This window comes from Microtus pennsylvanicus, chromosome 1, assembly GCF_037038515.1.
Source record: "Microtus pennsylvanicus isolate mMicPen1 chromosome 1, mMicPen1.hap1, whole genome shotgun sequence".
NCBI lineage: Eukaryota > Metazoa > Chordata > Mammalia > Rodentia > Cricetidae > Microtus > Microtus pennsylvanicus.
The window spans coordinates 153,834,935-153,850,821 of record NC_134579.1 but is presented as its reverse complement, the minus strand read 5'-3'; the positions used below and the strand labels follow the sequence as shown (position 1 = coordinate 153,850,821).

The 15,887-nt window shown below is 35.6% G+C and overlaps 1 protein-coding gene across 5 annotated transcripts in view; it reads left to right on the top strand.

The window, feature by feature from the left end:
- Positions 1 to 12,955, top strand: part of LOC142842460 (vomeronasal type-2 receptor 116-like) — a 31,554-nt gene extending 18,599 nt beyond the window's left edge. For 3 of the 5 annotated variants that reach the window (XM_075959173.1, XM_075959175.1, XM_075959177.1), the window contains 5 exons: positions 738 to 1,026; positions 1,303 to 2,115; positions 3,551 to 3,778; positions 5,522 to 5,645; positions 12,051 to 12,955. In XM_075959173.1, the coding sequence (XP_075815288.1) occupies positions 738 to 1,026; positions 1,303 to 2,115; positions 3,551 to 3,778; positions 5,522 to 5,645; positions 12,051 to 12,955 (2,359 nt within the window). The remainder of the gene's footprint in view (positions 1 to 737; positions 1,027 to 1,302; positions 2,116 to 3,550; positions 3,779 to 5,521; positions 5,646 to 12,050) is intronic. The other 2 variants (XM_075959176.1, XM_075959174.1) reach the window with 2 other exon arrangements.
- Positions 12,956 to 15,887: the final 2,932 nt, after the last annotated feature.

Below are 15,887 nucleotides of genomic sequence, written 5' to 3'. Positions count from 1 at the left end.
AACATAGTTGTTACCCAATTTTATTACAAAAAAAGGCTCATAAACATTTATCTCACATTTTATACTTTATAGTGTTCTGTTTTACAAACATGTTAACTGGCAATACAAATTTATGTAGGATAATATTGTTGTGTTACTGTAACTGGAAAGGTAGTAAAAGTAGTTTGTTAGTATAAAAAATATATTGATCAGATATATCCAGTGTGAATATATGACATTCTTTGTAAACATAAAACAGGTGAAGAGTACTTAGAAGGGAGTACATGGCCTTAATCTCTGCACCAAGAACCTGGAGCTGGCATGCTGGCATATCTCTGTACATTTGAGGACAGTCTCATCTGTAGAAATTATGATAAACTTATTGGTTCACATGTCTCTTTAATTTTTCACATTGCTCTGTGATTTAAAAATAAGTACATGAATAGGTATATTGATTGGTTAAAACTTTTGCCATTGTCTTTTTCTTTAGAGTAAGCACTCAAAAACCAGAAGTTGAAAACAAACTCTTTGAAAGATGCTGATGGCTCATCTTTTTTTATAGAAGATGCACACTGATTAACTTTTAAAGCTTATTACAATCTTCCAGCTACTTATATTATTCCAATCTCAAAGCATAGGCCATTGTTTCAGCATTGGCAGTGGTTGGGCATACACTACACCTCAGAATAGTACATCTACTGACTACACAGGATCATCTGTAGATCTTTGTACATATTAATAACCATATTTATTTACAGAACATCTAAAAACATCCAGTTTGCACTGTCCTTAGCTTTCGCCATGGATGAAGTCAACAGGAACCCTGATCTTTTACCAAATTCATCATTTGTATTTGGATGCCCCCAAGGTGATTGTGCATTTGATATTAAATTTTATGCTCACTTGAAATTATCCGACGAAATGCATCATTTACCCCCTAATTATATCTGCAATAAACAGACTATGTGTGAAATGGTGCTTACAGGACCAAATTTGGCAATATCTGTGATGATTGGGAACATGTTTAACCTCTTCATACCTCAACAGGTGAGATTATGTGATGTGAGTTTGCCACAAATTCTCATTTTCTCGTTATAAGTCCTAGATGCTAAGTACATTGTGAGGAGGATAGTACCTTCAAATTTTTGATAAACTGTGTAGTTCATGGTTATTATTCAGGCTTGATGGGGCTTCATTACTTTTTTTGAAATTGAGATGAGGGAAAAAGTAACATATAAGTTGTTTTTAAGGAACTCTTGACCAAAAGTGTGTTTACAAGTTCTTCTGAGTGTGTGCCACCTCATGCTGCTCCCTGTGTTGTAGTTCCTTCAGATTACCTACGGACCTTTCCATCCCATCCTGAGCAATCGTGAACAGTTTCCCTCTCTATATCAGATGGCTGCCAAGGACACATCTTTAGCTCTGGCCATGATCTCTTTGATGCTTAACTTCAACTGGAACTGGATTGGCCTGGTCATCTCAGACAATGATCAGGGTACTCAATTTCTCACACAATTAAGAGGCGAGATGGAAAAAATTACAGCCTGCTTTGCCTTTGTGAGTGTGATCCCAGTCAAGATGGATTTGTTCTTGCAAAGAGCTGAAGTGTATTATAACCAAATAGTGACATCATCCACAAATGTAGTTATCATTTATGGTGACCGAGACAGTATTCTAGCTGTGGTTGTTAGAAGATGGGAATCTCTAGGTTTACAGAGAATATGGGTCACCACCTCACAGTGGGATGGTACTACAAGTAAGCATGACTACCCACTTAATTCATTCAATTGGAAAATAACTTTTGCACACAAGCATTCTGAGATTTCTAGCTTTAAAACTTTTGTACAGACAATGAACCCTCTCAAATACACTGATGAATTCCTGGCTAAGCTGGAGTGGATGAGCATGAACTGCAAAGTCTCAACTTCTATGTTTAAGACCCTAAAAAATTGTTTGTCCAATGCCTCATTGCAATTGCTAAAAGCACAGACCTTTGGCATGGCCTTTAGTGAAGAGAATTATGACATATATAATGTAGTGTATACTGTGGCCCATGCCTTCCATGAAATGCTTCTTCAGCATGTATATAATCAACCAATGGATAATGGAAAAAGATACTATAATCACTGCTTCAAGGTAGTGTTTCATCTTTTAGATGAAATTAGATATAATCAATATCAAAGTCTTTAAGTGTCTGTCAAATATCCCAATTTACTAAATTAGGGAATATTTCATAAAATAGAAACATTTCTGGAATTTTTTCAGAAGCAATGTAAATCTAAAATCGGGTATAAATCTTAATGCAAAAGCAATGGTGTGGAAGATACAATTTGTAAAGGAAGATCACTGATTTTGTTACAGAGTACCTGACTATAACCACAACTATTCTAAAATTGCAAGCCTAAGTCCTTTCTCCTTATTTCTCTTATTCAGGAGAAAATTAATCTTTGTGAATTTATTGTCAAATATGTGATAATCAGCTTATGAGATCATGTTCCACAAGTGTTCAAAACTGATTCTGCTCACACTGTAGGCTCTAGGGACATTATTTCACATCCTGAGTGAAAGCAATTACACAGTAAACAGTGTCATTTTTCACTTAAGGAAATAGATTTGCATGCATGGTTCTTCTTGTATACGGTTGTATGATTGTGTGTCTTGTTTAACTCTGTTTGTATCAGTATATATGTATATATATTTGTTTCTGTATATCTACATATCTATCTGTATGTGGAACTGAACATAAATTTGTCTTGTGTCAATGTCTTTTTGCATAGGAGTTTGTTTCTGTAAATATTTTTCTGTGTATATTTTCAGTGCATGTGTTTATATGTTTTGATCTCACTGTTGTATACTGCTTGCACATATGGATATTTTTATTTCTGTGTGCCTTTGTGTCTGCTTACCTCTCAGAATCATTCTTAGTATTTGAGCATAAATCTGTCTATATCAATATCTCTCTGTGTAGGTGTTTTTGTCTGTAACTGTCTCCATGTGTGTAATGTAAATTAATATGTGCATTTATTTGTAAATATATATATATATGGGTGTAATGTAAATGATTGTGTGCATGTATTTGTGGGCCTGTTTATGTGTTTTGTAGTTTTCTGTTTTTGTGTGTCTGTTTTTGTACATATATCTCACTGTATTTAGCTTTGTTTTCATGTGTGAGTGTTGGCATTTATGAGTATATCTGTATAAAATATAAGTAGCTGCATTATGTATGTCTGAATGGAAGTGAACTTCTGTCGCTTTCTCTGTCTGTCTCTATCTCTTTCATGCTGTGTGTGTGTGTGTGTGTGTGTGTGTGTGTGTGTGTGTGTGTGTGTGTTTACATGTGTTTTCATGTTAGTGTTTGGTATTTGCATGTAAGTCTGTGTTTCTGTTTGGGAGTTTTCTTTCTGAAAGAACTTAAATTCTAGGAACATTATGATAGTATTAATAGTCCACTGGATTCATGGTTAATGCACCCCTGGACATCTTCAATATTACTGCCATTAAGATGAAATAAAATGCATTTTATGAATTCAAGGAAGGGCACACACTCTATAGAATGGTGTGTCTCTTTCAGCTGCACTCCTTTCTGAGGAAAACACGCTTCACTAATCCACTTGGAGACAGAGTGATTATGAACCAGAAAGACAAACTTCAGGAAGAGTATAGCATTTTTCATATTTGGAATTTCCCATACGGTCTTGGACTAAAGGTGAAAATAGGAGAGTTTAGCTCATATTTTCCATATGGACAACAGCTGCATTTATATGAAGACATGATAGAGCATGCAACAGGAAGTAGACAGGTGGGTCTGATTGAACTGTATTCTTTTGCAATACACAGCAGTAACGTGCACAATGGGATAGATTTGTGCTGTCTTGTAACAAACTACAAATAAATAATCACATTACAGAACATTTTCTCACCTCCTATTTTAGGTTTCTACATTTCTCTTTTTGAGACATTTTATTAATACTTTGAGGAATTCACATATGCATACAATGAATTTTTATCATTCCAGAATTTCTTCTTTGTTTTTAATATACAATGTATAATGTATACATTGTATTCCTAAGCTATACTGTGTCTATTTTAAGATGCATCTAAATGTACCGTATTTTCCTTATCCATTCTTCAGCTGAGGGGCATTTCGGTGTTCTCCAGGTTCTGGTATTACAAACAATACTGCTATGAACATGGTTGAGCACATGTCCTTGTGGCACAGTTGAGTATCCTTTGGATATATATCCAAAAGTGATATTACTGGGTTTTGAGAAATGTTTTTTCCTAATTCTCTGAGAAATCACCAAACTGTCATTCAAAGTGTCTGTACCAACTTGTATTCCCCCAATCAATGCAAACGTATTCCCTTTACCCCACAACCTTTACAGCATACATGGATCAAAGACCTCAACATAAAGCTAGCCACAGCGAAACTTATAGAAGAGAAAGTAGACGTAATTTTGAATGCATTTGCACAGGGGACCACTTCCTAAATATACCCCTAACAGCACAGAAACTGAGAGAAACAATTAAAATGGGAGCTCTTGAAACTGTAAAACTTCGGTAAAGCGAATGACAAGGCCAACAAGAAAAAAATGACAGCCTACAGAATGGGAAAAGATCTTCACTGATCCCACATCATACAGAGTTCTGATCTCCAAAATATACTAGAAAGTCATGAAATTTGTCTTCAAAAGAACAAATAATCCAAATCAAACTTTTATTCAGATTCCCCAAATATTTGCAGGCTTTGTAAAGCATTTAAACCTCTGGAAACACCATTTCTACCTGCTACATACATATTAATTATGCCCTTACTCTGCCTATTTAGCTGTTTTTTATCTTTATAATATGTCATTCTTTCTAATGATGTTTTTGTAGTTCCTGTGTGTTATCTGACATTTAAAGAGATATTCCACCTATTTCAGACATACATTCATCTTAGCCTTCTATGATGTTGCTGTGATTAAATACTGACCAAATTCATATGGAGGAGGAGTTTTGATTGGGATCATAAATTACAGCAAAGAAATAACAAGGCAGGCAGGCATATGGAGACTACAATTCATCGTAGATTCTGAAGGAACATAGCTTACCGGCTTTCTCTGAATTCTCACACAGCCCTGACTAGGAACAGCACTGCCCAAAGTGGGCAGGGCAGTCCTACACCAATTGCCCATTCATAAAATGATTAAATGATTTGACAGTAGGCTAATTTGATGGAGAGAAATATTTTAGTTATGGTTCCCTCTAATTTATTATGTACTTTATGTCAATGTGATGAAAATTGTAAGCTCTATAGTATTTGTCCATATCAACTAACCCATTGTTTCTCCTAAATTTCTAGATTTGGGAAGCTACTCAAATTTACATCAGTTTGTGTCCATACATTTGTATGCCTGGCATTATAAAATATATTAAGTTTAATCTGATCACTCCTTTGATGTTTATAAAATTGACTTATTGGTATATCAACATAATAATAAAATATATTTATAGGAGTAGCTAAAACTCCTGATACCAGCTTCTGTCTGATTCTTCACAGATGCCGCCCTCTGTGTGCAGTTCAGATTGTGGTCCTGGATTCAGAAAGTTCTCACAGGAGGGAATGGCAGCCTGCTGTTTTGTTTGCAGTCCCTGCCAACAAAATGAAATTTCTAATGAGACAAGTAAGTTTTGGCTATTAAGATAAATCCTTCAGACCACATAGATCATCTCCTCTCAGTTATACTGGGATGATCTAATGGTCCAAAAGTCAAATGAAGAAATGAAATATATTACATTCCTAACTTAGTTTTTATAGAACTATGATTATTAACAAGGTCACTTTAAGTAAATTGTCATACCATTGAAGTGGCATTGCAATTGTATTTTAATACATAAAAACTGCCTGCATATCTGAGAGTAAAACAGTCCCACTGATCAGCCTTACAGACTTCAATGTGATAACATACACCTTTAAACCCAGTAGCCACAATGCCATGCACATTTAATCCCAGGAACTACCCTAGGCTGATATGGAATTCGGTTGGTGCATACCTTTAAGCCCAGTGGTACATGCCTTTAGTCCCAGCCCTAGAGAGGAATATGTGACAGATCTCAGACACAGTCTCTTTTTGAGATTCTGAGAGGCAGGATAGCCATTTCAAACTGAGGATAAGTAACAGTTCGTGGCCCTTTTGCTTTTTAGATCTGGTTGAACCCTAGTTGCTGACCCTGAATATTTATTAATCATGCTTCATTTGGTACCCAACCTTTTGTGATACAAATTCAAGAAAATGATATTAGCTTGAGGCTTTTTATCCACCATCCCAAGCCACAGATGGGATTGGATTTCTATTTCTAGGAGCTGGAATGAAAACTAGCCACCTGGTTCGGAGATAAACTAAGGCTCCCAGCTCCCATCTTCCCTGTCTTAGCTTCCATGTAAAGATCCAAAATACACAGAGAATCTGGATACTGTATGCTAATGTGGTGTCTTTGAATTGTTTGACTTCTGGGAAAGAAACAACAGCTGCTAAAAGATATTTGTTTATTAGTTCTGCTGGATTGATCTAACCTATATACTTTGAAAATGCCTTTACTTCAAAATTTAAATCAAAAGATATGTTGCTTTGGAGAAGAGATTTTACTTTTGTTTCCAAAGGAAGTAAGAGGCTGTGGATTCTGGGTCAAGAGAGATAATGTTTCATTGGCCTAGGCTCCCTGAAAAATCTCCAGTGAGAATGGATGACCCAGATGATCCAACAATTCAGAGTACGTTTGTTGCAGTTTCTTCTGAGTTCTGCATTCAGAACAGCTTTAAGACTACTGACTGAAATGATCCAGCCTCAAACAATCCTCCAATAAGGACTTGACTATAATTATAAATTTTCTTTGTGTCACCAAAACATTATCAGCACCCACAATCAGCAGGATATAGCCTAGAAAACTATGCACAAATCCCCCCTCAATGAATTATGGATATGTTTTGTTTGAAATGTTCATTACTAGTTGTTATGGCTAATGTTCACGAAAAATGTCTAAGCAAAGAAATTAGATGCAAGATTCTTGTTTTGAAAAAAAAAGTCATGCTGTGGTGATGCATACTTTTAATCACAGCACTTGGGAGACAGAAGCAGGTAGACTCTGTGAGTTCAAGGTCAGCCTGGACTGCAGACTGAGTTGCAGGACAGGCTCCAAAGCTACTGAGAAATCCTGTCTCAAAAGAAAGAAAAAAAAAGAGAGAAAGGAATAAAAAAGTGAGATAAGGAAACAAGAAATGGAAAGAAAAAGGGATATAAATAGTATAAAATTGAAATGTAGATTATTGAATCTACTCTGAAAAGATAAAAGGAGGATACAGATATGACAAGGTAAAAAAGTAGATTTTTGAATTGACTTTTTCAAAGCAAATGTTAGTTTTAAATATTTCACATTGGTTTTACTTTTGTATATTGTAAACAAATTTTGTATATTCATACAAACTTGAGATTAATTTTCTTAAAACAGATTGTACAAATATTTTGAATATTATTCAAAGTATAGTATACATACAGCTCATTTAACAATGTACTGCCAATTTCTAGTCCTTGAAATCTAGCATATTAACTGTATAGGAAAATAGAGCAGACCAATCTAGATCAGAGAAGATAAGGGACACTGAAGAATCTTTTCATAAAGTTTACTTTGTGGAAAAAGTCAAGGATAGGAAATAAATTAAGTATAAGCCTTTGGGCTCAACATGATAACATATGTATATAAAATATTTTCTCTGAATTTGTCAAATGCAAATTAACTAAATAATATGGGTATATTACTTCCCTGTATATATTATATATAGTCATTATACTTATTGTATATAGTTTTCTTATATTAATATAGCCTTCTTTTTATTATTTTTTGACAAAAAGGAGAAATGTAGAGGCCTTTTAATTGTATTTAATAAATAAAGACTACCTGAAATTCTGAGAGTAAAGCAATTTCATTGGTCAGCCTTATAGAGAAGATTTTGGAAAAAAAAAACTTTTATCCCAGTAGCCACCATAGTTAATATAGAAATTGGGCAGTGCATGCCTTTATCCCAGTGATGCATGCCTTTAATCCCAGCAATAAAGGGGAATAAAAAATGGGGGGAGACAGCTCTCAGACAAAGTCTCTTTCTGTGATTCCAGGAGCCAGGATAGCCATTTCAGACGGAGGTTGAGTTAAAAGGCAGTGGCTGGCTGTTTTGATTTTTAGATCTTCAGGTTGAACCCCAATTTCTGACCCTGAGTTGTTCTTAAAAGTGCTTCATACCATGACATACCTCTTTGATTCATTGAAAGTCTATATTAAGGGGCCTTTTCTCAAAGAAACAGTTTTCACAGTAACACAACAGTGTGACCAAGTTCTACATAAGGTTTTTATTAGTGATTAATATCTTCTGTAACTACATATAGATTGTATTCCAGTCATGAATCTTCATTAATATTTACTTTCTTTCAATTTTCATGTCTCTATATTTCACTATATTTTTATAGCCACCATATATTTGCAAAATCGATGCTGAATAGAAGTCAGAGTAATTAAATTCCATTTTGTATATCTTGGGAGCCAAATTCAAGTATACTATAAGATGAATAAAGAGGTGAAATCATTACTTGTAAATTTTTCAACTACCGTTCTTTATTAAACAGAAGACTTCAAGCAATAACAAAAGATCCTTGTTTCAAAGATCAATGTGATTGGCAATCTAGTGAAGTTAATAAGTTTGAGCACATGATGTAGAAAATGTGGAGTCTTATAATCGCCATTTTACATAAAGCACACCGATAGTAATGTCAAGGAGTAGAGGATTAAAATAATTTTCTGTGAAAGCAACTAGCCACAATTACCCAAATGGTGCTATCTCCTACACAGCTCCTATTAGTTAAATGGTTGTTTAGAGTTGCTTACATAAAATGGCAAATAGATAGTTTTCTCCCCTATTGCCTGATGTTCTAGAAAATTAAGGTTTATAAAGAATATTTATGAGTGGTAAGATGACTCACAAGATAAATCTTTTGCCACTAAATCTGATGGTGATCTCATCCCTGGCCCCATGTGGTAGGAAGTGGTTGCCAACTCATTAAGATTGTGCTCAGATCTCTATGGACCTGCACATAGAGCATACTCCAAATTAATCAAACTGCAATGAAATTGCCTTATAAATAAAAATATATAAGAATAAAGGGTATTTACAACAAAGGTTAAACAAAAATAATTTATTAACTCTTGAAATATGTGTATATATGTGAGATGGGTGGTTATGCATACACAATTGCAGGTGCATGTGAGAGGCATCCAATGCCCCTGTAGTTAGAATTACAGACAATTGTGAGACAGATAACATGGATGCTGTGAATTAAACTCAGGTATTGTGCAAGGATAGTATATTCTCTTGATAACTGGAATAAATTTCCAGCACTTAAACAAATTAAATAATTGCATGTGTCCATAAATTCATCTTTCTAAATAAAAAATGTTTAAAACCTGGGACACATCATTACTCTTCACAATTATCCAATAGATAAAAACATTTTGAATCACATTTCCTTAATTTTCTAGGTAGGAAAGTACATCTTATGAATACAGTACTATTCTTCAAAGGAAACCTTTTGTACATGCCTGAATAACCTCTCTTCATAATCATGGTGTTATATCAATATCTACTTGATACCAGACTACATTTACAGAGTCTTGGTCTTGAATAAAATGTAATAAGGCATTAAGGTATTTGTTCCCAAAAGTGATAGAATAAATATGGAGGGCTTTTTAATGCTCAGTATGCACAGAGGTATCTACCTTTAGAATAGCATCCCTACTACATGATGAGGACATATGTGAACACATTATTTTCTTTAAATATAGTTTCCTTTGAAAATTAAAAATTACATTTATAAACTTTTCTTCCCTTTTGCTCACTTTCCTATATTCCCCAAGTAAATTAATAACTCTGATATTCAAGCTCTATTGTTATTTTACATGTATACAAACATGTAGATATACAAACACGTATAATTTACTGATTCTAAAGGGACTCTTGCCAACATGAGAATATAAAGCACGACTCTAGAAAGTCTTTTTCCTCTCCCCAATCCCTTCGCTTTGATTACAATATTATATTAGAGTAATAGTGAACAGTGATAGTAATTGGCCATTTCGGAGATGTTGCCTTCTTGGAATAGGTGTCGTCATTTGGTGGAAACTTGTCATAGAAGAGGGAGATTTTGAGGTTTCATATGCTTAAGCCATTACCAGTTAGACCATTTACTTCCTTTTGCCTATGGATCAAAGATATAGAATACTCAGCTCCTCTTCAAGCATCATGTCTGCCTTCATACCAACATGTCCCAGGATGATAATAATGGATTTGGCCTCCAAACTTCATGACACCCAAGTAAATGCTTTTCTTTGTAAAAGTAACTATGGTCTTGTTTTTTCTACACATCCTGAGAAACACTAACATGACTAGTATATTCCTAAAATAGGCCACAAGCTCTCTCTATCAAGGTCCAGCTATCAGAGTATTTAACTCCAACTAGCAAAAAGTGTTTTTTTTTGTTATATTTTTATATTTATTTTTGTTATTTATTTATTTTCTTTTTTATATATTTTTTCCATTTAAAAATTTCCACTGCCCCCCTCCTCCCATTTCCTTCCCACTCCTCTAATCTACATCCTCCATCCCCCTCCTCCTTAACAGAGGGCAAGGTACCCTTTGCTGTGGGAGGTCCAAGGACCTTCCATCTTCATCCAAGCCTAGGAAGCTGTGCATCCAAATAGACTATTGTAAGAAAAGGGCAGTACAAGTTTCAACTACTTGTTTCTACAGGAAAAAGTGTTTTATGGCAGTCCTAATTGAACTATCCAATCAAAAATAAATTATTTGTCCTATCAGGGGGTTCCCCTTCTACCTTTATAAACTGTTATTTTCCCGCCCGCCATGGCTGACTCCTCTAACCAGAGGCAGAACAATGTTCTCCTTTACCAAATCGCATTCTCTCCTCTCTTATTGAATACTCTTATCCATTCTCTGTCTCCTGTCTTTGACTCTCACTCCCTATCCATTGTCCTCTTAGAAAAACCAATCTCTTTTTAGTTGAGAAGTTGATCTTAGCCTGTTGTATGCAGACGCCATGGGTCTCTACAGATTCTGTTTCCTGTTTCTTCTATGTCAGTGTGTTTGGGCTGGTGAATTCATACTAGATAATATATCACATAACTTGTAGCATTAGAAGACACATCTATTTCAGGGAAAAGCATTAATAAAACAGACAGAAAGGAATCAGACATCTGGGTAACCATGACATCTGAAATATTAAAATACACTCTGTGCAATACTATGATTAATTATTTTAATCTCTAAACTCCTAGTTTCTCTGAATTCATTATAGCATTCAGAAAGTACTGAAAATATCTGTATTTTCTGATAACATAAAAAATGGTATTATAAACACAAAGAGTTAAATAGACAACATATTGTTTTAGTTAATTCTTCATAATAATAATGAGTGTGTATTCTGAAATGAAAGTATTGCTATGCAACAGTGTCTCTCAACTATATCAGTAAAGAAGGCAGATATCACAATGTTTTTTTATTTGTTTATTTTGTTGTTCTTGTTGTTGTCTGTTTTTGTTTTTTTTAATTCATTTATTTATTAAGTATTTCTGCCTCCTCCCTGCCACCGCTTCCCATTTCCCTCCCCCTCCCGCGATCAAGTCACCCTACCTCATCTGCTCGAAGAGCAATCAGGGTTCCCTGACCTGTGGGAAGTCCCACACTGAGACAAGGGGATGTTCTATTGGGAACTCACCAAGGCCAGCTGTCCTGGGTCTGAAAAAGCATGGGATAAATTTGGACTAGCTAAACATAGTGGACAATGAGGAAGAATGGGAACTCAAGAACAATCGCAGTGTGTTTTTGATCCTAGTGCACGTACTGGCTTTGGGGGAGCCTAGGCAGTTTGGATGCTCACCTCACAATGTTTATTTAACACACTTAATTTAAATAGTCTCTCAGTAAATGGCAGAAGTTGTGCATTGTACTAATCATGCTTTTCTGTCTCCAGCAGATGTGGAAAAATGTGTGAGGTGTCCAGAGGATGAGTATGCTAACAGAGAGCAGAATCGGTGTATTAAAAAAGCTGTGGTCTTTCTGAACTATATAGACACCTTAGGGATGGTTCTGACCTTAATGGCCTTGTTCTTCTCTGCATTCACAACTGTGGTTCTTGGGATATTTGTGAAACATCACAACACTCCCATTGTCAAGGCCAATAACCAGAATCTCAGCTACATCTTGCTGATTTCACTCATCTTTTGTTTTCTCTGTCCCTTGCTTTTCATTGGGCATCCCAACTCAGCTACCTGTGTTCTGCAACAAATCACATTTGGAATTGTATTCACTGTGGCTGTTTCCACTGTGTTGGCCAAAACTGTGACTGTGCTGCTTGCTTTCAAAGTCACAGCCCCTGGAACAAGGATGAGGTATTTTCTGGCTTCTGGTGTTCCCAACTACATCATTGCCATCTGTACGCTCATCCAAATTATTCTCTGTACAATCTGGCTGCAATTTTCTCCTCCTTTTATTGACAAAGATGTGCATTCTGAGCACGGCCAAATCATCATTGTGTGCAACAAGGGCTCAGTTACTGCATTCTACTGTGTCCTGGGATACCATGGCTCCCTTGCATTAGCGAGCTTCATTGTGGCTTTCTTGGCCAGGAATCTCCCTGACACATTCAATGAAGCCAAGTTGCTGACCTTCAGCATGCTGTTGTTTTGCAGTGTCTGGATAACATTCCTTCCTGTCTACCACAGCACCAAGGGCAAGATAATGGTGGCTGTGGAGGTCTTGTCCATCTTGGCTTCCAGTGCAGGCCTACTGGGATGCATTTTTATCCCCAAGTGCTACATAATTTTGTTAAGACCAGAGAGAAATTCTCTTCAAAAGTTAAGGGAGAAAACATCTTCCTGAACACACATTTCATAAAAAGTAACTGACAATTACTGTATTGGTACAGAACCACCTAATACAATACAATGTAAACTGTATGAATGGCTACTGATTCTCATCATTTCTTCTAATGAGGAGGCACAGCAGTGTCATTTACACTACTTTTCTGTACACTGTGATCCATAATCATCCGCACAGCCACTTACTTGAGAAGATCCCGTTCTTGAACATTAGCACATAGGGGATGTTTTCCTTTCTTTCACAATTTCACAGTAAGATTTGAAATAAACTCAAGTAATTTATTGATATCTGAGTGAATGAGGGACTTTGAATGGAAAGGAAAACAGAGAAATCTTATAGTAGAGAGAAATAAAGCTTTCAGATGGTAAAACAAATTTGCCCACTCTAATGAAAATAAAAGAGAATCCTTTTGCATCCTGAGAGTAAGAAGAGTAGAATTTAGGAGAGGGAGAGAAAAATGTTTCATAAATAAATATAAAAGATATTAAGAAAGTTGGAAAGTTGTTTCAGCATTTAAAGTCATGTATTTTTTTTCCTTATTATTTGTGGTTTTTTGAGACAGGGTTTTTGTTGTAGCTTTGGAGCCTGTCCTGGAACTAGCTCCTGTGGCACCGGCTGGCCTCGATCTCATAGAGATCCGAATGCCTCTTTTTTCCAAGTGCTGGGATTAAAGGCATGCGCCCCCACTGCCAGGCATCATGTATGTTTTTTCCAAGGAGATGAGTTCACTTCCCATTCCTCAGAACTTGTAGTTCACACTTTCCAATAATAATAGCCCAATGAAAGCATTGCTCTCTCTGGCTTCCAAGAACACCTCCATACAGATGTGCACATAATAACATACTCAAAAAGCACACATAAACCTAATAGAAATTAAATTAATTTTTTTAATTTTAGGAGTCTTTAATTTGATATAAGATAATACATATAAAAATTAACATGATAATTTAAATATGATGCAATTTAACAATACATGCTCACATTGTACATGATATAGTATAGAACAATGTATAAAATATCCACACAATTATTTTCTTTTGGGTACATTATGTTAATAGAGATTTTATAATGTATATTTCTCATTTGTTGTTTTGAATGGAAAAATATAAAACTGAATATTGTATATCTTTGATTAAATATACTGAATTCATTGCTGTACTATCTTCCTTTTTAAAACACAGAAGAAAATACGAAAAATATATATTTATCTAGATATACTTAAACATATGGATAGATATCTTTCATTGGTTAGCTTTAGACTTTTACAAACTTAATTCATGAAACTGAAATAATTTAATAGAGGTTCTGTGAAGATGTAAAGTTAGTGTGGTGACCATATGCTTTTGTCTATTACATGAGGTTGTTTTCTCATTTGTCAGTCTTATTGTGATCTTTGAGCATAGAGACACAGACCACAGACTCCCCTATAATGTGCTTTGTTAGCTCTACATAATAAAACACATTCCTCATTGAGAGTACAGATTGTATTAAAAGATAATGTTCTTTGTATGTGTGTGTCTCTCATTTATTTATTTATTATTAAAAATTTCCTCCTCCTCCCCAACTCCCATTTCCCTAATCCTCCACCCACACCTCTACCTCCCTCTCAGTCAGAAGTACAGTCAGGGTTCCCTGCCCTGTGGGAAGTCCAAGGTCCCCACCCTCCAACCAGGTCTAGGGAGGTGAGCATCCAAACAGGCTAGGCTCCCAGCAACGCCAGTTCACGCAATAGGATCAAAACCCAGTACCATTGTCCTTGGCTTCTCAGTCAGCACTCATTGTCCGCCATGTTCGGAGAGTTAGTTTTTATCCCATGCTTTTCAGTCCCAGTCAAGTTAGACTTGGTGAGCTCCCAATAGATCAGCCACACTGTCTCAAAGGGTGTACCCGCGCAAAATAAATGCAATGCAGATATCAAAGAATATATACCACTTTAATGATAAACTTACAGAACCAAAGTTCCAGCGTAGTACAGGTAGGGAGGAAAAGAGAGCGAGCCGCCTCTCTGAGCACCCATTTATTGACAGGCATTCGCCCGAGGCAAACCCCGCCCTCTAAAGAGGGCTGTCTTAACCCTACATCTCCCTCTTTTGTCTAAATAAGACACAACTAAACCAAATATAACTATAAACAATAATAACAAATGATAAATATAACAAACAGTATTGAAAACAAAAGTTTTGCTAGAGAGTAACTACAATTAAATAATCTTTAACTCCATCAAAGATCTGAGAAGGGAGTAAATATTACTTAACAAATGAGAGATATCCAAAATGTACAACAAATGACAGAGACAACTGACTGCCTGGGCAATCACCCAAAATCTCGTTTGCAATGTTGAGTCAACCAACTTTGGCTAAGGCCTAACATAACTGACATACCATTCTCAAACGCAAGGGACTTTCTTAGGATCATCCTACCCTTTCTTGGCAAGATAAGACAATCCTGTTTTATATCTTAGTCAGTAGTTGAGGTATGGGCTTTTCTTAACCCAAAGGCCAGTTCTGCCAAGAAGACAAGCTCCCAGTGGAGTGTCTTTGGTGCTCAACTTTCTCTCGGGAGTAGAGTGGTGTTGCCAGGAGTAAATTGTGTCTCGATGGCACAGAATTCTAGGTTAGATTAAAGGCCATTTTCTACAGCTCTTCAAAGAGGCTGAAGATTATACTATCTATACTGAAAATAATCTCTATGTATCTAAAAGACCTGATTAACCTAAAAATAATATGACAAACATATAATTCTCAATACCTATCTAATTTGAAAACTAAGAGAATAAACAATTGTGCAATGTATGAAGACAATGATCTTCACCTGTAAACAATGTCACTTCTTATCAAATGTAAACAATGTTATTACATAAATAATACCAGAGGTAGAAATGTACATTGTGATATGATAGATGTATCCATACAATATAAGCATACTCTTGTAC